The sequence below is a fragment of the Eubalaena glacialis genome, chromosome 2, assembly GCF_028564815.1.
Source record: "Eubalaena glacialis isolate mEubGla1 chromosome 2, mEubGla1.1.hap2.+ XY, whole genome shotgun sequence".
In the NCBI taxonomy this organism is placed as follows: Eukaryota; Metazoa; Chordata; class Mammalia; order Artiodactyla; family Balaenidae; genus Eubalaena; species Eubalaena glacialis.
In genome coordinates this window covers 192997235-193021316 of record NC_083717.1, presented here as the reverse complement: position 1 = coordinate 193021316, position 24082 = coordinate 192997235, and the positions used below count along the sequence as shown (strand labels likewise).

Genomic DNA, 24082 nt, shown 5'->3' with positions numbered 1-24082 from the left:
ATAGCCAAGACATGCAAACAACTTGAATGTCCATTGACAGATGAATGGATAAAGAAGATGTGGTACATACAGACAATGGAATATTACTCAGCCATAAAAAAGAATGAAACAATGCCATTTGCAGCAAGATGGATGGACCTAGAGATTATCATACTAAGTGAAGTAAGTCAGAAAGAGAAAGACAAATACCATGTGATACCACTTACATGTGGAATCTAAAATAGGACACAAATGAACTTATCTACAAAACGGAAACAGACTCAGACACAGAGATCTGACTTGTGGTTGCCAAGGGGGAGGAGGGTGGGGGAGGGAGGGATTGGGAATTTGGAGTTAGCAGATGCAAACTATTATATACAGAATGGATAAACAACAAGGTCCTCCTGTACAGCACAGGGAACTATATTCAATATCCTGTGATAAAGCATAATGGAAAAGAATATACACATAAAACTGAATCACTCTGCCGTACACCAGAAACTAACACAACATTGTAAATCAACTATACTTCAATTAAAAAAACAATGCTCAAGGCAGAGTAAATTTAAAAGGTTATAAAATTATATATTAAGATCCGATTTTATATTTTTTAAGCATACAGATTCAGAATTACGTATAGGCATATATATTTTACAGAGGAGGTCCTCTGGAAAGAGTCACCAAAATGTTAATAGTGATTATGGGTGATGAAATGATAAATCATTTTCATTGTTCCCTTTTGTTTAGCTGTATTTCCTACATGTCTATAAAATCACACATTATTGGTGTAATTTTAAAGTTTAGGTATGTCTAGACCCTTTCGTTTTTCTCATACTTTAGTACCTTTTGAGATAGAAAACCTTTCCAGATTTTACTGAAACTACAGACTCTGTCTTTAGAAAAACACTATGTGAACACATGTAAAAGTCACGTCCACACTGGGATTCCATACTCCACCCTGAATGAGGGGCTGACGGGCAACAATGGGCTGACGCCCTCTTTCCTCAGCTGTGGTGGTGGCACCCATCAGGGACCTGCTGCAGGCAGCTCTGTACCGTGGGGGTCCCCAACTAGGCCACAGAGCCCTGGTCTCCCCGGAGGGCCCTCGGGGACCCCACATATGCTTTATTCAATTTTTATGAATGGGCAAAATAATGCAAGACTCTAACCACCATTTCAAAAGGCTAAGACCGTCCAGACACCCCATTGTTCTCAGTGGACAGTTTACAATAAGTAAATGTTATAGATATACCCCCCAAAAGTCATGTATAATTGTAGGGATCTGTGGACCTCTTGGATCCAGAGACTATAAACCTCTGGCGTAATGATTTGTAAAACGTGAGAGATTAAAGCTTCACCATGACCCAGAGGGTGCAGGCCCCGGGCAGATGCAGAAGGAAGGAGGCCACCAGAGCCGAGAGGAGGAGCCGAGCCCAAGCCTGGTCCTCACGAGGCCCCTTTCCAACCTGCTGAGCGAACGGCCCAGGAGAGAAGGCGGTGAGAACTGTCACCCTACATAAAACCTTTCTTCGTTGATGCCATTTTTTCCTTTAAGGCTTCCTTTCTCATATTTCTTGGCAAACAAAATTCTAAGTTCTACAAAGCAAAGTTAGTATTGTTTAAAAAGCCATACCATGATGCCTTGTACACAGCACTTAATATATTAAGTAGAATGAGAAAAAGGAATGTTTTACTTATGAAACTAGTAATGAAATTTATTTGTCTTAACAGTACTGGGGGAAAAAAAATACCTCCTTTTTGCTTTCCTTGTTTGGATCAATCTCAATGTCAATGGGGTTATTTCCATTTGTTTCTTCCAGCTCATCCTCACTGGAAGACAAAAACAAGTTACTGAAAGATTATTTTGTACTAATTCTATTTAATACACACATTTAAGCAATATATTGATTTAATGACAGATGTAATACAAAATTAGTATATGTTTTCAGAATGCTGAGATAAATACATTTTTACAATTCAAATAAAATACCAACTCCATAGTTCTTTTAGTCTAAATGATTTAAAAAGCTATTAAAATGGGTTTCTAACTCCCAAACCAGGCCTAGAACATTGTCGCTTTATTATTTGTAAAGTGTTTTCTCTCAACTAAAAATGTCAAATTTAAGACATTTACTTTACTTCTCCATAAGTATCTAATGGAGGACCAGGACATGATCATTAGATATAGCTGAGAAATTATTCAGGAATAAAGCCTACTGTATTGGGAATAAATTTACCAACAAGTAAAAATCCATGTTCAAGTCCCACCTGTCTTCTCACAACTACACAACTCTGAGAATGGGAGAGGCTTTTTGGTGGCTCGAATAACTGGTATTTTAAGTTAATTTTAGAAAGAACGCTCACATTGATATGGTGCATGCTTTTGTTTATATCCTTCCGTGCAGTATTTCTTCCTTAAAAAAAAAAAAAAAAAACTCTGTGGTAGGCCTTTTGCTTAAAAAAAAAGTGAAAGCGAAGGCTCACAGAAGCCAGGCAGCCTGCCCCAGTCTGCCTGCAGCTAAAGCAGCGGAGCAGTGGTGGCAGCAGAACACGCAGGGTTTCAAATGTCAACGCCCGCTTCGTCTCAGCAACCCGGCCCAGGTGACGCACCCACTGTGCTCTCCTTCTCCCCCAACCCACCCCCAAGGTCCACAGTGGTAAGTTCTGGCTGAGGAAAGCATGTCTGAGAGGAGAAAGAGCCGGGGGTGGAGGGAATTCTCCCAGGCCCTGCCGTTCCTTTCACAGGCAGGTCCCGTTAGAAAGACGACAATCTCTCGGGTGCTTCTGCCGTGGCCAGGGTGCCCCTCCTCTGTTTGCATCCCTCCTCTGTTTGCATCCCGACGGTGTGAAGGTGCACCGGGAAGGTAGGAGCACCCTTGGGCAGATGCAAAGTGAGAACAATGCCCTTATCGCTTCATCCTCAAGGATAACAAATCCCAATCTTCTTTTTTTAAATTTAATTCCGATTTCAGCTTAGTAAACCGCACTTGTTTGTAGTAACAGACTTAGTTTATAAACAGTAAACGAGACCTAACATATAAAGGAAACAAGAAATTTTAATCAAAAATTGCTGTAACACTAAAAACAAATTCAGTAGAGTTTGCTACTTTTCTTTGGTTACAAAGAGTACTGATCCACAAATAGACCCACTAGTTATGTATGTTGCAAACTAAAAAATATGCAGATGTGTCAAGGTCAACAATTTTATAGAATCTTGTGGTTGGAAAGAGCTTTGCAGGTGTCTCCAAAAGTGATAATTCTCAATCTGTCCCCACAGGTTATTCTTTTTCATTTGAAATCGTAAGATACTCTCCTAAGACAGGGCCACAGAGATCATATAGTTTATACTCCTTCATTTTATTTTGTACTGTTAATTTATAAAAATAATATATTATGGAAAATATAATTTTTAAAAGCCACCTATATTCCCACTACCATAATACCCACTATGTTTGTGCCCTGCCTTCTAGACTTGAAGCATCTTCATTTAGAGCCGAGGAGACAGAGGCGTGGAAAGGAGTGCATTGACCCAACCCGCCTGTGAGACCATCAGCAGACCCTTCAGCTGAGGCCAGAGCCCACTTCTGCGGGTGAGCAAAGGCCGCTCCCATGACTCTGCTGTGTGTAAGGCTGAGGGCGTGATGGTTAAGGAGCGTCCTATGCACTAAGCTGTCCTTAAAACTAACCTCCTTACGAAGAAGTCATAAAACGTTCCCCTCTCTCTCACTCACATACACAAAACGGATGGTCAAAAAAGGGAAGAAGGAAATCTAAACTGTAGATTTTAACACACCAAACATAAAAACGTCAACTGAATCCTGCAGAAGCACACCAAGTAGATTTCAACATAAGAAGTAAGAGATTCCTGTTTACTAAAAGAAGACACCCTTAAGGGGCACAAAGGAACGTGTTGGAAAGTTCACTTATTCAGAACAAAGTGTGCTGACTGCAGAGTGGCGAGAAAAGACACCTTTAGAAGGTAGCACTCATGCATTAACACAGCTCATGAGCACGGAGCTGAAGAATATTTGTGTACGTTCTGGTTCCACCAGGAAGGAACTGGGGGAAATCCGGTCCCTCTACCTTTCCTCTGTGTACCCACCAGCTCTTAGAAATGCCGGTGCAAAGACCTCCGAAGGGCTGAGGCGCCACCCCGCGTGAGTACTGACCTTTCCTCCCGCTCCCGCTTCTGTCTCCGAGCGTGGCGATCCATCACGCTCGTCTTAGTTCTCGTCTTCTTCCAGGAGTAGTAAAACTTCACCAGACTTGCTATAGATTTATCAGGAAGCTAAACACAAAAAATGAGTTGGTTTAGATTTAAAGCTAATCTTTAAAAATCAAATGTGTGTAGATAGATTGCGTAAGGATCACTCTCACGTATTCAGAAATGTCCTAAGTCACAGCCATTTTTCTCTGAATTCACAAAAGAACTCTCATCGATACATTTTCAAATTACTGAAGTTTGACGGTAAGTGAAACTTAGCCCATGAAAGACTGCAGTCAGCTTAAGATGAATCAGAGTTTTCACACGACTACAGCTTCTAACATAACTTCTAGGTTATTTTTAAAAAATTCATTTTAGCACTAATGTAACCGTCAGTAAGCTTTCACAGTAGGAGCCCACCAAATACCTTTCTGGAAGTGACAGGTCAGCAAAACTCCCCCGGGAGACAGGGGCCCCATGACGTTTGGCCTCACCCACCATCAGAGACCCTTTCTATCAGAACACTCTGGGGGGACTTCCCTGGTGGCACAGTGGTTAAGAATCCGCCTGCCAATGCAGGGGACATGGGTTCGAGCCCTGGTCCAGGAAGATCCCACATGCCACGGAGCAACTAAGCCCGCGCACTGCAACTACTGAGCCCACGCGCTGCAACTACTGAGCTCACGTGCTGCAACTACTGAAGCCCACGCACCTAGAGCCCATGCTCCACAACAAGAGAAGCCACTGCAAAATGAGAAGCCCGCGCACCGCAACGAAGAGTAGCCCCTGCTCGCCGCAACTAGAGAGAAAGCCCGCGCGTAGCAATGAAGACCCAATGAAGCCAAAAAAAAAAAAGAACACTCTGGGTCGCCCCGACAAGAGAGCTGGGGTGGGGTGGGGGGGTGGCTGAGGCACAGCTATTAAGCTGGGAGGTGCTAGGGAATATTTCGCTCTTGTAATGTGAAGCCTCTCACCCACCCAGCAGCTTGCAGTGAGCTGCTTTATTAATAACGGGAACACTCATGCTCGAGGATGACAGCCCTACCCCTCAGGTACACTGCGGGGCGGGGGGGCGGGCACACAGTGAATGGTCTCACCTACTCACCATTTGTTGGATTCTATGAAAAGTTTTCCCATGAAAACTAAAGGCTTGCTCAAATAAGACTTTATCTTCCACAGTCCACTCATCTGGGAAGGGGGTAAAGTTGGGCAAATCAGCCAATGATTTTTCAATATTATGCTTATGCCAAAAGAGCATCCCAAGAGCCTAGAAAAATAGTATCAGTGAAATTTTTAGACCAACAACATGACTGACATGACTGAAACATTAAAGTGGAAATGAGGCTGGCACAAGAAGAGCAAGTATTTTCTTCATACCCAGACAAATTCACAAATGGCGAACTCACATACACTGCTAAGTGGCAGACGCTGATCCGTGCCCTTTTGTACACTAACTCATTTGTCTCAAGCCCTATGAGATAAGTTCCATTATTCTCAATTCTCAAGTTGGAATATGGAGGCCCTGAGAAATTCAGTAACTTGCCAATGGTCACAGCTAGTAAACAGCAGAAGCAGTGGGGCTCTGGAATCCGTGCTCGTGCAGGTTCACACTCTAAAGCCACTGGATATGAAGGAGAAAGTAACTCAAAAAGCACACAGTTGTTTGTTATTCTTTTGCCAAAAAATTTCAAATATAAAGAGTTTTTTCCAGCTCAGAAAGGAAATAAAATACAAATGGGTAAGGAACAAATTAGAAACAAGAGAATTCAGGAATACTTTCCAAAGAAAACTCCCTGTATGTCAATTTTAAAGTGGAAATGATCATACTTTTGAAGACCAAAATCCTTAAAAATTCATACAAGTGTAATCAGCAACCACCCAATAATAATTACACTTTCTAAATAGAAAAAAAAAATCGATGATTTTCTGAGCAGCTTTGTGAAGTTCATAAGTAGGGTTTGGAGAAAGAGAAGCATACACTTCTTGCTTTGAAAGATTCTGAAACTACCTTATTGTAATTGGCTTTCCTGACAGTTCTACCAGGGTAGAATAACTAAAAGTAAGGCCAAGGCTAAAAGAAAGCGTCCAAGTCTGTATAAACAAAATCAGTGGTATCCTCAGGCATCAGGGTAAATGAAAAATTTTGGTAATTTACAGGCTGTAAAATCTAGATCAATACAAAGGAAAGCACTAATCCAACTTAATGTGATTACCTAAAAGAATCGTAATTAGAAATAAGGCTGAAATAAGATATCATCACACTTTGGGAGAAAAATTAATCTTGTGGATTTCTCATTAATTGGCTCCAAACAATTTTTTAAAAACCTTAGTCAAATTTTACAATCAGAATGTGATTCAAAGCAATTAATATTAAAACAGTTTTGAGTAGGTTTGAGTGTGACACCATGAGTCAGGAAAAAAACCATCACACAACCACAAGAATGATAAACAAATCACATATTCAAATACGAAAGTGTTATGCCCAAGTATCCAGCACCTAAGAGCCACTGCTGCCCTAAACAGTGCAGACTGGCAGGAACACACACATGCTTTTCCAATCAAAGGGTCTTCTACCACTCATCTCAAGCAGTAAAAAAGGGGACCAGAGCCTTGTATAATACCGTTAGTGACTACAAAAAAATGGGGAATGAGGAAACAATGCTACCCAACACATAGAACAAAAAAAAATTAACAGGTCAACTATAAACCCCATTTTTAACAACAAAAGAAAACCATGCCATTACCTGTTCCATGTTGTACCCATGCTTCTCTTTGGCAATGGCAATGTATTCATCCACTGAAAAACAAGACAAGAGGCCGGTAAACAAACTGAGGGACAGGGCACAGTCTATGGGCACCAGAATTGATATTGATGTATATATATTTCAGGTCGGCCATGCACAAGAATAAAAATAAAGACTAGACAGGAACAAAATAGAGCTGTATAATATGATCTCATTATGGATCTTACATATATAAATCCCACAGAGAAATGGCTGAAAAAATACTCACAGTACTTATTTCTGGATGGTGAGATTATGATTCTGTTTTTGTTTTTTTTTTAAACAAGGTTCTACTTAAATTTTCTATGATAAATATTACTTTGGTACTTTGAAAAATAATTATTTAGAAATAAAAAGAAATGTTAAATGGGGGTTTGCTTTTAAGTCTCAGCTGAGGTTGAAGAACAAGCAGCCCACTTTTATGTTAAAAAAAATCTAAGAGATAAATTACACGCACCAACGCCTAGTATTTGCTCTCAAACTCCAAAACAAGGTGGCTAATGCCGGCTTTCAAGCACTAAGGAAACACCAAGGAAAACTAACAGACTCAAACTTCAGAAGCTGCCACCCCCAGTGACAAATCTACTTCCTCTCTACACTTTCTAGTCTTTCTTCCAGAAAAATAAGAGACTACTAATCAATAGCACTTCTTTATTCATGTACGACTTTTCTTTATAAACTACAAAAATAATACAAGCTCAAAAAGGGAAAATCAAGTAGCACAGAATTGTATGAAACAAACACTAAATCCTACTAGCCCCTATTGCCCTTCCCTCAAAACTCACTCTCCAGGTGCAATGACCAAACTTAGAGTTGAGAAAATAGGCTGAGTGTTACAGCAGACACCTAATAAAAGTCAGTGCTTCTAAGTTTCAGAATGCTATTCAATTCTATCACAACCATCCTTCCTAATTTTGGTATAACTGACAACTAATTAGGAAAAAGAAATCAATTTTGAAAAAGAATTCAAACTCATTAGCATATATTCTAGTATAAGGGGAAAAGTTTTTCCACTGACAAGAGTCAATTTAATTCAAACAGTAACTACATATAGTGAGTGCATTTCAATATTAAGGCACTAATTTTCTATTTTCTTTTTTACATCTAAAATACTCACAAACTGACTGGTTACTCCACTCAGAAGAGAGTAAAATTCCAATTTACCTGAGAGTCAGTGAATGATAAAGGCCCTTGTTTGTCCCAAAAGTTGATACTGGTGATTTTTATTTATTTTTAAAATATTCATTCATTCATTCATTTATTTATTTTGTTATGCCGGGTCTTAGGCACGTGGGCTCCTTAGTTGCAGCCGGTGGGCTCCTTAGTTGCTGCCGGTGTGCTCATTAGTTGCGGCATGCATGTGGGATCTAGTTCCCTGACCAGGGATTGAACCTGGACCCCCTGCATGGGGAGTGCGGAGTCTTAACCACTGCGCCACCAGGGAAGTCCCAAAACTGGTGATTTTTAAAATGGGGGCAGAAATATTCCAAAGTGTGTCCCTTGCTTTACTTCACAATAGGGTAGATTATGCCAAATAAGAGAAAAATGCTCAAAGGTTCTTAAAAAAAAGATAAAAAGCCAACAAAAAGTAAGGCTGCAGAGCGGGTGGCTGTGTACACCTGGCCAGAGAGAACTCTTCTGAGAGGTGCCTAGATGCTGCCAGCGGCACCTAGAGCCCGGGGCTGGACCGCAGGTCAGAGGACAAAGACCAGGTAATGAGATGTGTTCAAGTCAAGAACACGTGCGAGGAAGAGAGAAAAACAATGTACAGTGAACTGAGGGTCAACCCTGGAGGTCTGCTTTAAGGGTTCCTTCTTTTAATAAATATTTAGTGAACAAACAATAAACGAACCTCAAACTTCTGCTATATAATCTCAACTCTGCGAGCATACAGGTTTCCAGACGCTGTTATTTACCTTAGCTGAGTAAGGAATGTGTGATGTGTGCACACATTCAGTCATGTGATCACCAGTCAGTCAAATGATCTTTAAGCAAATAACGCAGAGGCTGGACGCGATGCAGGAGGCCCTCGAGAGCCTGTCCTGCCCACAGCTCTCGCTCTTGGGGCAGAACCAGAATCTGCTACATCAGTAACAGGGTCCATTAAACCTGTCCCCATTGTCTCTTACCAGATTTACCTTAAAAATTACAAGGGAAACAAAAGCATTCTTTAGATGCTTTTTCTATTTTCATCTGTTCTTTTGTTTTAACACAAAAATTAGCTGGTGGTAGGGCCAGGAAAACAGACTAACACAGTGGATTCCAGCTGCTGCAGCTAAGGGTAAATGTAACATTTGCCACGTTGTAAACAGCAAGGTGCTCTTATACGGTGGCTTTTCAAGTCACACATCTTTTAGGTTTTCTTGGAGACCACTCTGCGGACTCAACTCTAAAGCAAAGGAAGAACGCTATCATAGCTACTTAAGTAAAGTCACCTGGTATGTCTACCAGGTGCCTTGAAGGTGCGATGAAATAAGTTAATATATGGGGAGCCTTGCAACTTGTAAAAGAATTACCATCTGATACCCACTAGCAAAAATACAATTTTTCATTCTTTTCATTGCTCAATGTCCAATAAAGGTTAGACAAACATTTGCTAAATGAATGCTGGGGGACCTGCCATATGTACAATGTCAACATTTTCGGTTCTTTTCCTAGCAAGTTGAAAGGCAGCACGTATCATTAAAAAGCCTACAGATAACAAATGCTGGAGAGGGTGTGGAGAAAAGGAGACCCTCCTACACTGCTGGTGGGAATGTAAACTGGTGCAGCCACTGTGGAAAACAGTATGGAGGTTCCTCAGAAAACTAAAAATAGAGGTACCATATGATCCAGCAATCCCACTCCTGGGCATATATCTGGAAAAGATGCATGCACCCCAATGTTCACAGCAGCACTATTTACAATAGCCAGGACATGGGAACAACCCAAGTGCTCATCAACAGATGACTGGCTTAAGAAGATGGGGTGTATTTATACAATGGAGTATTATTCAGCCATAAAAAAGAATGAAATATTGCCATTTGCAGCAACATGGATGGACCTAGAGATTATCATACTAAGTGAAGTAAGTTGGACAGAGAAAGACCAATATCTGACATCACGTATACATGGAATCTAAAAAATAATACAAATCAATTTATATACAAAACAGAAACAGACTCATGGTTATGGTTATTACCAAAGTGAAAGGGGGAGGGGTAGATAAATTAGGGGTATGGGAGTAACAGATCCAAACTACTATACATAAAATAGGCAACAAAGATTTACTGTATAGCACAGGGAACTATAGTCAATATCTTGTAATAACCTTGTAATGGAAAATAATCTAAAAAAATAGATATGTAAAAAACTGAATCACTTTGCTGTTCACCTGAAACTAACACAATATTGTAAATCAACTATACCTCAATTTAGAAAGAAAGGAAGGAAGGGGGGGGAGAGGGAGGGGGAGAGAGAGAGAGAGAGAGAGAAAGGAAGGAAGGAAGGAAGGGAGGGAGGGAGGGAGAGAGAAAGAGAGAGAGAGAGAGAAAGAAAGAAGGAGACAGAGAGAGAAAGAGAGAGAGAGGAAGAAAGAAAGAAAGAAAGAAAGAAAGAAAGAAAGAAAGAAAGAAAGAAAAGAAGGAAGGAAGGAAGGAAGGAAGGAGGAAAGGCAGCACAGGTTAGGTATGGGGTAAGAAAGACTCAGGTCAAATCTTGGCTCTGTCTCTTGATAAAATGAGTTCACAGCTAGTGGTGCCTGACGCATAGTAAGCACCATATTTGAGACTGTGTTACCCTTAGCAACTTCCTAAACCTTTGTAGGAAGTTGCTCTCACCCGTAAAGCTGGGTTATCACCTGACTGAAAACTACACCACAGCAGGAACTCTTCCTCTCCCCTCCTCCTCACAGAATGTTTCGGACTAGAGTTAATTCAGAATACAGCCATTGGCACAAACAATGCTGCGGACAGGGCTTGTCTCTTACTACCTTCCCACCCTGTAGAGCCCCCAGCCCTCGTTCCCTTTCGTCATCAGAGGGCATGGCCACCCACCACAGTTTCTGGACTCCCGATGCCCTCCCCACCACCTGCCTGACACAGCCTGCCGGGAACTATGGGTAGGTCATGAAAAAAATGGAACGTGTACATTTTTCAAAACCTCCCGTGTGCTTTCCTTAAGCACAAATGAGCTTTCAACCTAAGAAAACAAAATCCACTCCCAACTGCCTTGTCTGTGGACAAAAGATGAAACAGGAAGGGAAGCAAGAGAAGTACAAGCTGCCCGAGACAAAGAAAGCCGGGGTCCATGGGGTCATTTCCAACACTTTCTTTTATCTGGCAACAGTAATCTTGACTTTGCCTCTAGAAGATTGAAGGTTAACCAGAGTCCATCCCAATCTGGGGCGAGGAGCCACTGCGGGCAGAGTCACTGAGTGAGCTGTGATCAGGACATTCCGAGGTCCCTGGCCCGGGCATCTGCACCCACCAGCCTTCCCCAAGGCACACGGGACAGCACAGGCCAGAAGCACGTGTTCTTGTGCAGCTTAGCTAACAGTCTAATCCGTCGTCAGCTGCAGAAGAATCACACACAGGGTTAAGTGTACTCTGCTTTAAAGACAATTTAAAAAGAAAGAATGCAATGTTTTTAAAAACTTGAATACTCCTATAGGAACAACCAGGGAGAACTGTCTCATCTTAAATTATGATGGATAAAGACACATGCACCACCCTGATCCTTTAAGAAGTACACAGACTATACAAACCACGGCTTTTTTTGACAAGACCTTACCATTATGGAAAGCATAGGTGAATGAATTATGTTTTGGGGGTAACATCACTTAAAGGTAGAAGGTGTGAGGGACTTCCCTGGTTGTGCAGTGGTTAAGAATCCACCTGCCAATGCAGGGGACACGGGTTCGAGCCCCAGTCTGGGAAGATCCCACATGCCGCGGAGCAACTAAGCCCGCGAGCCACAACTACTGAGCCTGCGCTCTAGAGCCCACGAGCCACAACTACTGAGCCCGCACACCACACTACTGAAGCCCACGTGCCTAGAGCCCGTGCTCCGCAACAAGAGAAGCCACCGCAATGAGAAGCTGGCGCACCACAACAAAGAGTAGCCCCCGCTCGCCACAACTAGAGAAAGCCCGCGCGCAGCAATGAAGACCCAACACAGCCAAAAATAAATAAATAAATAAACAAATAAACGTATTTATTTTTAAAAAGGTAGAATGTGTGAGATTCATCAAAAAAATTTACAAAATTCGTAAAGCTTAGTCAAACATTTATTGAACTACCCTTGCTATGTACTGAACACTGTACTAAATAGGCCAAAATACAAAAGAAAAATGATTTATTGCAGTAGCTTGAAACAACACGCAGGTGACAGAGGAGAACATAAATACATAAAGTAACAGTGTAGATGTAGGATAATGTGAGAATGCAAAATAATCAGTAAATAATGATGGTGATGATGATAAATCAAGAAAAGCTTCCTAAAGATTCAACAGCTATATTGACTAATAAGAGTCACTAACATTTGAGAATTTACTATGTTCGGGCCACTGTTCTGAGCTCTTTACCAGGATTATCTTTTTAATCTTCTCCGATAATTCTATTATCATTCCCATTCACAAACGAAGCAACTGAGGCGCAGAGAAGTTAGATCATTTGGGCAGGGTCACACAGCTGGTAAGTAGCAGTGCTAGGACTCATGTACACCGAGTGTCTGGCCCCAGGACCCATGGCGTTAAACCTCCGTTCACTATCCCATCTCTCGAGTAAGGGAGACAGGGGGAAGGGCACGTCAGATAAGAACAGTCTCCACGGTAGAGAGAACTGAGCAAGGCACATCAACACGGTCTATTCAGTTTGAATGAAGTTAAGAAAATAGAACTGTGGTTGATGAAGGAAGGGACAGAAACTGAGGGTAACGGGCAAATGGCTGCCTCCTGCGAGGCTTCACTGGTTTCTATATTCATGTTTTAACCCAATGACCTAAATGTTCCCAGTACCATTAGTAAGAGTCTCAAATTCAACTGCAAAAAGGGGAAGAATGCAGATGAAAACTGCCCCCTTAACCTTAACTCACCCTTCCCTCCCCCAGATACTGCAGCGATTCGGAATACCTTGTTTTCTTGCATAGTCTATGCAGAGCAAGAGGCTGACACCATAAGGTGTGCTGAGGACAAAGCTACAGACTTAAGACAGCTTTTTAAAATTTTTACCATCATAACATTTACAGTAGCTTTAGGTGCTGCAAAGGAAATACGGTACCAATTTCTCTCTCGTAACTCAAAATGAGCATGCTAAGTTTTCTTCAAGAATATGATAACAAATATCGTGGCACCTCTTTTTATTATTAAATAAGAAATGAGTTATCACTGTAACTCGCTGAGAATCAAAATGAGCTTAAATCATTTAGGTAGAGCAACTATGCCACCAGGTGGGCACAGACATTACTACAGCTAATATTTCAGTGATCCCTCTGAGTATCTTGAGGTGGGGGATAGAGGGCTTAAGAAATAAGATAAGCCACAGAGTCTCAGCCAGAGCACAATGTAATGTAATGAACCAGTCCCTCCTAGTCAATAATGAAACACATCTTCTTCATGACAATGCTATTTCGTAATGTAGTTTTGTTAAAATCCCACTCTATAGAAAAAGCTCCTCCCACCCTCCAGCACCCCAGTAAATACTACAAAATCCAGCCCAGTCTCATAGACAATCTGATCAAGTGGAAATAAGAAATATGAATACTCTACTAAGCCATACACATTGAAATTCAGCTTCTGGCGTCCGTTCCTACCTAATCCACCCAGAATCAACGTACACGACTCTGAACAAGTCCTACCCCTGCCTCTGTGCCACAGTTTCCTCATCACGTAAGAATGGATTGACCATTATGTCTTCCAGGGCTAACATTTTATGAGTAATTTTTAAAACATCTAAACATTAAATTTAAACTTTTTTTGTATGCTGCATTAAACATTTTTTCCAAGAAAAGGATAACAGCATCCCTCCCCCTTTACTCTAGTATTCATACATTTGTGTATTCTCCAGAAAGGCATACGCAGAATCTCCCATATTTTAAAAACTGATCATCACTAGAATGAATGACATTTAGTTGTGACTCATCAAAATAATAACCACCTTTCTCCTTAAAGATGCCCAAAGTCTACGGTAAAGAGTAAGATCAACGCAGTGACACACCATCCTCTTGGATCTCTTTCACACCAAGTCAACTTACTTGATGACTGAGTCCCTCACAGCAGGCAACTGTGCACTCAAAATAATCTTGTTTGCTCTCCTGTGCTTTGCTTTGTGCACATGAGCTGAAGGAAGGAACCATGCTCACAACAAGGTCTGCATCTCCCTCAATTAAGGCAACATTCCCTGACATTAAAAGAGGGGGAAAAAAAGACTAACACTTGTTTCAACTATAACCTCACAGCGGACTCCAGTAGAAAGAGCCCTGGACGGTGAGTCAAAGTCCTTAGTTTCCATCAGGAACTTGCAGGCTAAGCCCATTTCATCACTTGTAAAATAATAAGTATTCTATAAATACTTTGTATAAAAATACACATATATAAATATATATACACATATAAATGCTTTGTATACTTTGTATAAAAATAAAAAATAGAAGTCGAAATATACAAATGAAAAGTATTAAAATTAATTCCTTCATAAACATTTGTGAGATTCAACCAGAAGGAAGGGATGCAGCAGTTTACAACCACAGAATTAGTTTAGCAAGAGAACCTGCCCAGTCCTTGAACTCCATCCATCAGAGCTGTGCTCCAATTCAACAGTTCCTAATCCTGTCTGCTAAGAATCATCTGACAAACGTCTTTAAAATACTGACTCTTGGGCTCCACCCTGTTTTGTAAATGTATGTGTATACGCATGTACGTGTGTTCATGTTTATGTCTGTATATATGTGTGTGCATGGATGTGTACGTATACTTTATGCATAGAGTTTTTAGTAAAGTATGATGTGCGTAGAGAGGAGCACTTATATAAGGGTACAGCGAGGTGAATTCTCAGAAAATGAACACACTCAGATCACGGAAAGAATCTAACACACTCTTGATGTTTTTGGTTTGTTTTTACAATGCTCCCAGGTGATTATGATGGGCCAGTTTTGAGAGTCAATGAATTAGAGCATAAAGTTAATGTGTAAAGACCATTCCCTATTTTAATGTGATAAAAACCATCTCAATGAACAAAATTTTAAGGTTTTGGCATTTAAAAGAATACGACAATATCAGAACCACAGAAATGAGAAGAAATGTTCCTGCTATATAAAATGAGGTTTTTGAATTTGTGAGTTGTGAATTTCAATCATGCAAAAAAAACCCTCCTGCTTGTGGGGTTCTGAGCAGGGGAGGAAGGAGGTGGTCAGAAGAAGGGTTTAAAAGTCTGCAAATCCTAGTGACTCCTTATAACTTGTATACAAACCTCACTTCATAGGGACATTTGTCCTTTAACCCTGCCTCTTCCAAACTCTATATACAACGCTCCTCCCTCCAGTACAATCCATCTGTATACAAGACACTGGAAAGAGGGGTCCTAAAAGAGACTCAAGTGGCCAAGGGAAACTCAGAGGGAGGCTAGGTTACAGGAAGGTGACAAAAGGCTCTGCCTGCCACAAACTTTAGACAAGTCCCTTCTCTGTGGGCCTGGTTTCTTCAGCTCTAAAAACAAAAGCTAGACTGCACAGTGGGATAGTGAGATCACGGGGGGGGGGGGGGGGGGGGGGCCATGTCTGTTGGGAGGCGGCAGGTATTCCCACTGCCGATGCTTGAATCTTGTGGGGGAGGGGGAGCTTCTTTATCCACTAAAGAAATCTAAGCTTTCAAAGTAGGTTGCAGAAGAGTGATATTTTATAATAAACTAATCTGTTTTACATTTAATTATTCCCCACTGATTCAATACATCTTTTAGGCCTACTGTGTGCCCGGTACTGCTTATATATCCATGATTAAAAAAAGAGAGTCTCTGCCTTCATAGAACTCACAGTCTGGCCAGAGAGAGAAATAATTACACAAGTAATTAATTCCAATTGTCATAAGTGTCAGAGAAAAAGAACTATGAATGCACTTAACTGGGAAACCTGATCTGCAGAATCCAGGATGGCTTTCTTTTCTGCTGGAAAAGGACATTATAAATTCCTGCTTACTCATATGTTATTTACAGTAGGGAAAAAATTGAAAACATATAAATGTCCAAGAATAGGGACATGGTTAAGTAAATTAAGCTATTTGATGGGATATTATTCAGGACCAAACCTCAGTGTAACTTTTAATCATAGGAAAACTAAAATTGGAAAACTATTATATTAGTATGATCCATTTGTGCTTAAAATCAGAGTATACACAAGCTCAGAGAAAAGACGTGAAAGCAAAATTTTAGTAGCGGTTATAGCCAATGTGACGAGATGAAGAAATTATAGGCTATTTTTAATAATAAAAACAAGCTTGTACGTATACTCGTGATTACTTTTCTGAACCATTCGAGAGTGTCACACAATATATGCTGAGTATTACTCTTAAATACTCAGCATATATTTTCTAAGAGTAGTGTTCTTATGTAACGACAGAACAGGAAATTTAACACTGAAACAATACTTTAATCTGTATTCTGATCTGGCCAACCGACCCAAAATGTGCTTTACATTTGCTAAAGAATTTTAAAGTAAATCCCAGTTATTTCATCCCTATATATATATATATATATATATCAGTATTCATCTTTTTAAAAATGTGGATATATTTTTTGCAGAACCATAATGTCATTATCACACCTAACAAAAATAGCAAAATTCCCTGGTATGAGAAACAAAGCCATACTCATTGGATAGTCTAAAATGTAGAAGTCCAACAATAACAAATATGGGAGAGAACACTGAGCAAATAAGTTGTGTGTTTCACTGGTAGCAGTATAAACCAGCTTGACCACTTTGGAAAATAATTTGGCATTGATCTAAATATCTATATTCCAAATAGATATCAGAAATAAGTTAAAGAATGTTCCCAGTAGCAATAGTTGCAATAATAAAAAACTGAGATGTCCACTGTGAACAGAAAGGATAAATAAATTACAACTTAACAAACTGAAAATGTTTAAGTTTAAGAGGATGAAGATGGACACACTGATATGACTGAAGGGTAAAGGAGGACTAACAGGGGGGCTATCATTTATAAATTCAGCTCTTTGTCTCTTCTAGTAAGTTTTACACATTTTAGTTAACTCTAGAGCACTAAATAAAAATGATTTTTAAAAAGTAGTTTTCACGCCCTGAAAAACATCATTTTCATCACAAACTTCAAGCCCCCTGATAGCCATTTATTTATAAATGGCTGAAAACCAAGGCCAGTATTAGCTTATCTGACCCCTCCCTGCCTCACTCCGGTCCCAGACCTAACAGATGAGAATTTTAAGTACACTCTTCCCTCTTGTCAACGCACTCATACCTTCCCAGGGCAGTTTCCCATCAGACTGTAAGCTACACGTGGGCAGACTTGTCACATCGTTCGTTCTTGTATTCCTCCAGGACCTGACACATAAACAGTCACTCGAATATTTACTGAGTAAATAAATGGACACCACAAGGTAAGTGGCAAAGAAGAAAATGTTAGAGGGCGCCAAGTGACCCAAGTTACAGAACAAATAGCCAAAAAGCCTATTTTCGCAAATCTCCATACAAAGGAGTGTCCACACCCCATCATTTTCTCATTGGACAAGTATTTATCCACCACATGCCAACAGAGGATCGACAGAGAGCTGAACAAACATACCAAGTTCCTCCGCTCGTTCATTTTGGTACAGAGGAGGGACATAAAGTAAGTAATACTACGCCAGGTGATGACAAATGGAATGAAGGAAACGAAGATAAGGCAGTAGTGGTCTCTGTCTCTACTTTGCAGTGTAGTCAAGAAGGGCCCCCTCCTAGTGACCAGGAGAAACTGAGGGAGAGAGCGCCATGTGGACATTTGGGAGAAGGGTGATCCAGACAAAGGGAACGGAAGAGGCTCTGGACAGCTTGCTCGCGATGAGTTCCAGAGGGCAGAAGTGGGGTCAGACTACAGAGAGCCTTGTGGCAACTGTCAGGTCTTTTGACTTCAATCTGCAGTGAGTTAGAAAGTCCTGAATATAGACTCCCGACATTTACTATATATTTCTATGAAAGTTTAGACATTTACTACATACCTGTGAAGATCTCACTCACCATATAATATTGAAAATGTGTACTGAAGTCAAATGACTTAATGCAGAAACAACTTTTGCAAATACTGCAGGTCTAAGGAGGGTTCTCATTCCAAGAAAGCTAAAACTTATTTTAAAATCTCTAATTTGACTTGCCTTTTGACACAATTTTAAATTATATATGTCTATCATGTTATATGTGTTAATTTTTTTTCTTTAAAGTGAATAGTTCGGCCAGCCTAAAAAAAAAAACGCCTTCCAGCGTGGTTGTCTCTGGCAGAGCTAATGGTTTCCATCTTTGTCTACTTTAACACTGAGACCAGTGTTTCTTCCCACTGTACCAGTTTCTCCTCATTTTTATGAAATAAAAACAAAGCGCAATCAATCACTTAAATAACTGCAAAAGCACTGATTATATATAACCTATACAATAGTAATGTATAAATGAGCAAAACCATCTGTTTTACTGATTCCCAATAGCCAAAAGTGACCTTGCTAACTTCTACGCCCAAGGCAACCGCAGGCGAGTCTAGGGTACCTGCTTCTTCAGGGAACTATCAACAGTGTGCAGGGCTGTGTACTGGCGCCCCCCCTCCAGCTCCAATTCACCTCTTTCAAGCCCTAACTTAAAAAGAATCAGACAATAAAAAAATCATCCTCAGATTACTCCCTTTCTTAACCTGTCCTCGCTTCTAAAACTCCCTTCTAAGAATTCTCCCAGGCCACAGTTTTGTATTACATTTGACCATACATGCTTTGATAAACTTTTTTGTTTTCCTAAAAACAGTAAAGTGAAACAGACTGGGAATAAGATCTGGCCTAACTCTATATATATTTCAAAGAAGACAAGACTACCTACTAAAATAACCTCTTGAAATTTCTTGCAACTAACATGCCCACTTTGTTCTGCTAACCTTCAAGTGCTTCTGTACACAAAGCCCAAACCTTGGGTGGGTCTACGCATAAGGGGAGGGACAGAGGGGAATGTGAAGAGTACACTGCATGCACCCAGGGCGGCAGCATCCCACTGAGAGAAGACTGCCCGAAAGCCATTCGGGGCAAGCCAGGTGGCTATCTAGGGTGCAGACCAAGTGGGACGAGGAGGGAGGACAGCCTGGAATAGGGTGGGGAGGGTGTCCACAGGTGAGAGGCGAGGAAGGCATCTAGGTAGGAGGGCAGCAGTACATATCTCAACGGGGACTTGGGGAGCAGACCATCCGGGAGATGATATCCTATCACAGAAACAGAGTGCCTAGTAGGTATTGTCAATGAAAATGTGGGGAATAAACGGTGAAACAATGCAGATGACCTAGATGTAAGAAGTATGCTGTTTTAAAGGCACGTGAAGGCCACCTGGACCACCCACCTAACCCCACACTCCTCTCATCTCATTTCCTTTGAGCACTCCCAACATTGATGTTTTGACTTCCTAAGTCTCCATCAAGCCTCCCTTTAACAGCAATGGCCCAGAGAGGCATCAACATCTCTCCCTTGCAAGTGCACCAGCCGGTACCGCCTCTAGCCCCAGCTCTCCTCTAAACCACAGTGCCGTCAACAGCTTTCTAATGTGCACAATCCTGCTTCTAGCTAAAAATCCCTCCCAAATCCTCATCCCTTTAAGAACTGGGCCTGTCTTTCCAGCTTCATTGCTTCTCACTTCCCCAGGGACGACATGCGTCACAGCCTGGCAGGTGTCTAAATGCTGTGCAAACGCAAATGCTATCCCCTCTTCTTAGAGCGCGTGTGTGCCCCTCATCCAGCCGGTGCACTTACTCCTTCCTCAGCGTCCTACCCAAATGCCATCTGTTTCCATTGCTTGTTTCTACCTAGGAAAACAGAGCGCTTTCTGCTGGGTCCCAAGGGGCGCGTCCAAATACTAAGAGTACACAGGAGATGCCTGATGCTAAAATAATGTAAGAATCAGCTGCCCTCTCTTCCAATTAGTGAGCGTTTTTCAGTCTCTCTCACTGTCTGTCCAACCTCCAGATTCCACCACATGATTTAACCTTCATTCACACCTTTGTCCCCTAAATATCATGTCATCATTTAATCATGTAATTTCCCACAATAATTTTTATAATACTATCTAAATCCTATTGTTCTCATCTATGCTGCTTGGAATTATTTACATTTCCTCTACATGAAATGTGTCTCTACAAGGCACATTTTTTCTAGGCATACTCCAAAAGTCGTATCTCTCCTTAAGGAAGTTTTACTTAGACACAGCCCAGAGCAACTTATGTAGTACCAGTAATGCTTTAAGTATTTTGGTTTATTAAATCAAACAGTACACCAAGGCAGATGTGTGTAAAAAATGCAGTCTGGAGACCAGAGATCTAGCCCAAACTTGGCTACTAACGAGCTGAGGGACCTTAAGCATTTGACCTAACTTCTCTAGACCTCAGTTTTTCACAACTAAGAAGAAACAGTGGGACTAAAGGAAATACATATAAATTATCTGTTTACATGTTCATTTCCCCCCTCTTTCTCCATTAGAATATAAACTTCCTGAATCCCTCACTCCTGGTACACTACCAGGCACACAAAACTGCTCAATAAAAACGTGAATGAAACCAATTCTCACTAAATAAACCCAAATTCAATATAACCCTAATTGAGATACTTTTGGAGGAAAATTTGTTTAAAAATAAATAAATAAATAAAAAGAAAAGACTAAATTATGGTGGACCCATACTTGGTAGTTTAAAACTAGGTAATTGTATTGGGTTAGCCAAAAAGTTCGTTTGGGGTTTTCCATAACATGGTACAGAAAAACCCGAATGATCTTTTTGGCCAACCCAATAAATGTATTCAAACAGAACAAAGTCCCACATATGTTGTTAACAGCAAATTGCTAAACAGCTCATATATGTGATTTAAAAGTCATATACTTATTAAGATATATAAAAATGTTAGGAAAAGTATATATATTGTAAATAGTGACTATAAGAGGGCTTTTTTTAAAAGGAGGTTATTTATTTATTTATTCATTCATTCATTCATCATTCAATCATTTATTTATTTATGGCTGCGTTGGGTCTTCGTTGCTGCAAGCAGGCTTTCTCTAGTTGCATCGAGCGGGGGCTACTCTTCGTTGAGTTGCAGAGCACGGGCTCTAGGCACGCGGGCTTCAGTAGTTGTGGCACGCGGGCTCAGTAGTTGTGGCTCACGGGCTTAGTTGCTCCGCGGCATGTGGGATCTTCCCGGACCAGGGCTCAAACCCATGTCCCCCGCATTGGCAGGTGGATTCTTAACCACTGTGCCACCAGGGAAGTCCCAAGAGGGCTTTCTTTAATTGTCTACATTATACATTCTATATCGTTTGAAATTTCTACAACAGTATTTATTTCTATAACCACAAAATAATTTTGTAAACTTGCAGTAACCCTAAGAGGCAGAACTCTAAACAGTTACTTGAGAAGAAAGAAACAAACCCAGGAAAAGCCAGGGATCTACAGACATCCTTACACATGGGGACATCTACTAGAAGTCTACAGATGTCCCAAATCTCCTATTTCTACATCAAGTCAGAATCAATTGTTGGAAAACCAAGACTTCCACATTCTTTCAAAATAAATTAGAAAGGCAAGTAGAAAATACTTCTTTTTTGTCTATGTACTGGGAGGGAGAGAAGCTGAGGGGGAAATGATAGATGGCAAAGAGAACAAATTATGTATACTTGTCCCCAATGACACTATGGTTACGTTTCAAGGCATAACTACGATTAGACTACTCGTCAAAGAGTATGATTCCCAAAGCTCCACAAATGGAACCTAACTCATGTCAACGACAGTGTTCACATCCTCACACTGGAGCAGTTAAGCAAACTCTCATCGATCCACAATTCCATTCCTAGGGATGTATCTTAAGAAAATACTAAAACACAACAATAACAACAAGAGAACAAAGCTCTGATTCAGTTTTTCACCACCGCCTTCTTTTACAATAGCAACAATTAGAAACAACCTAAATTTTCAATAGAAGAATGCTTAAATACACTGATACATCCATATGATAAAATATTAAACATTATTTTAAACATTTACAAGGGGTTTAGCAAGGTAACGAATGCTTAGGTCATTGTTCAGGAAGACAATACACACTCACATACATAGAAATACCAACATCTCACTTATAAAAATATGCACAGAGAAAAAAAGGGATTGGGAAAACATCCCAAAATGTTTAACAACAGTTATCTCTGGGTAATGAAATAATGGGTGAACTGTTTCTTCTTTATATTTTTCTGTGCCTTCTGAACTTTCAACAATATATAAATGTTACTTTTAGATTGGTTTAAGAGTTTAAAGTTTTAATCAATACTGTCAGGACTTACATTAAAACTGCAAATTTATTTTAGGCAATACCATTGCTTAAAAATCTATTAACTTTTCACATTCTGTTCTTTTCTTGCAGGTCTAGGAAAAATAAGATAATATTAAAATTAAATTCTGACTCCCAAGATTCCAAAGGTAACACAATAACAGCAAGAGGTACTAATACAATCTTCACTGTAATAACAGCAGGAAGTGACTGAAATGAAGAATGGACTGAGACCTGACGAACTCGACATGAGGGACACGTTTAGAGCATAAGCCAGGGTGGAGAGTCAGCAAACCTGGACACTACTGGCCCCACCACTGACTCCGTGTGCTAGTCTCATAACCTCCTTGAATTGTGGACTCTGCCACCTGAAAAATGGGGACAAAAACGTCCTCTTGGTTTACAGTAAAGATTGAATGATACAGGAACACGGAAAGCATTTTAGTACAGTGCTCAACAAATGCTCACTATTTTTAATATTCAGTTCCAGGCACCATAATTGAAGATGGGCACCATGACCAAACGGAGTCTATCCAGGAGTAAAACAGAGACGAAAAAGACCCCAAAATCAGACCATCTGAAAACACTTGAGGCAACCAGGCAGGATTAACTTGAACTGGGACAGCAAAGAAGGTAGGAGAACTGAACACCAAAAGACTCATAAGGAAGCAGACTTACTTAACAGAGTTCAGGAAAACAAAGTTTTAAAAATTACACAGATGCAGATTTTCAGCTGTTAGAAGGAACAACATGTTCAAAAATGGAATAGATTGCTTTTTTAAGTGCAAATGCTCAAAGGGAAGAAACAAACAGGAAATACTTAAAAGGTCTTCCCCCGCACAGTAAAGGCATCAGAATTGCCAATACGCTTCCTTTAGCTATTCTGTTCTCCATTATAAACTCATCAAGCAGCAGGCTGGCAAAATGAAGATACTCTGAAAATCAGATTAGACTGAGATTATTTTATTCTTGCTAAATTAGGCATTACTAAGAGTAGTTGAATTTCCTGTGTTCCATGGAGGGTACTGTATTTTTAAAAAGGGTCCCTCTTGGTCAAAATCAAACGTTTCTTTACCATCCGAGCTCTTTGCACCTTAATGCGAACATGAATGTTAAATATACAAGAGGAGGATATTTAATATGCATCATCTCTAACACTTACTTGACAGTGGAAACCTGTTAACACCTACTTTAATACTGCAAAACACAATCTGGAAAACCCTGATCAAAGCCTGAGAGATCCAGCCTTTATTCACAACTTACGTTTCCTGACCAACATTTACCACTGAGGACTTTCTAAGCCCTACCACGTTTTAGAGCATTGAGTCTTACCCTTTTTTTGTCAAAGAGCCCTTTAAAAATCCAATTTTCTGCAGGAAAACGTACATACACCAAAAAAATTTTGCATGTGATTTACGAGTTCACAAATCCCTGTAAATTCCATCCATGGACCACCCACCCCCACCACTGAAAAATTCTCAAAAGGGAGAATTCATTTTTTCTTCTCTCTTTAAAGTTATGAAGAAAACAAAAACTTTGAAAATGGCAAAGACTTACGGCAATATATCAAATATAAAGTTATTCTTGCATGGTATCATCTG

General features: G+C 40.4%; 1 protein-coding gene across 2 annotated transcripts in view; it reads right to left on the bottom strand.

Annotated features, from left to right (window-relative positions):
- RCOR1 (REST corepressor 1) overlaps nt 1–24082 on the bottom strand; it is a 117869-nt gene that overhangs the window by 17189 nt on the left and 76598 nt on the right. For both annotated transcript variants that reach the window (XM_061181295.1, XM_061181294.1), the window contains 4 exons: nt 6928–6980; nt 5289–5450; nt 4149–4267; nt 1731–1809 (listed from right to left, as the gene is read on the bottom strand). In XM_061181295.1, coding sequence (XP_061037278.1) covers nt 1731–1809; nt 4149–4267; nt 5289–5450; nt 6928–6980 — 413 coding nt within the window. The remainder of the gene's footprint in view (nt 1–1730; nt 1810–4148; nt 4268–5288; nt 5451–6927; nt 6981–24082) is intronic.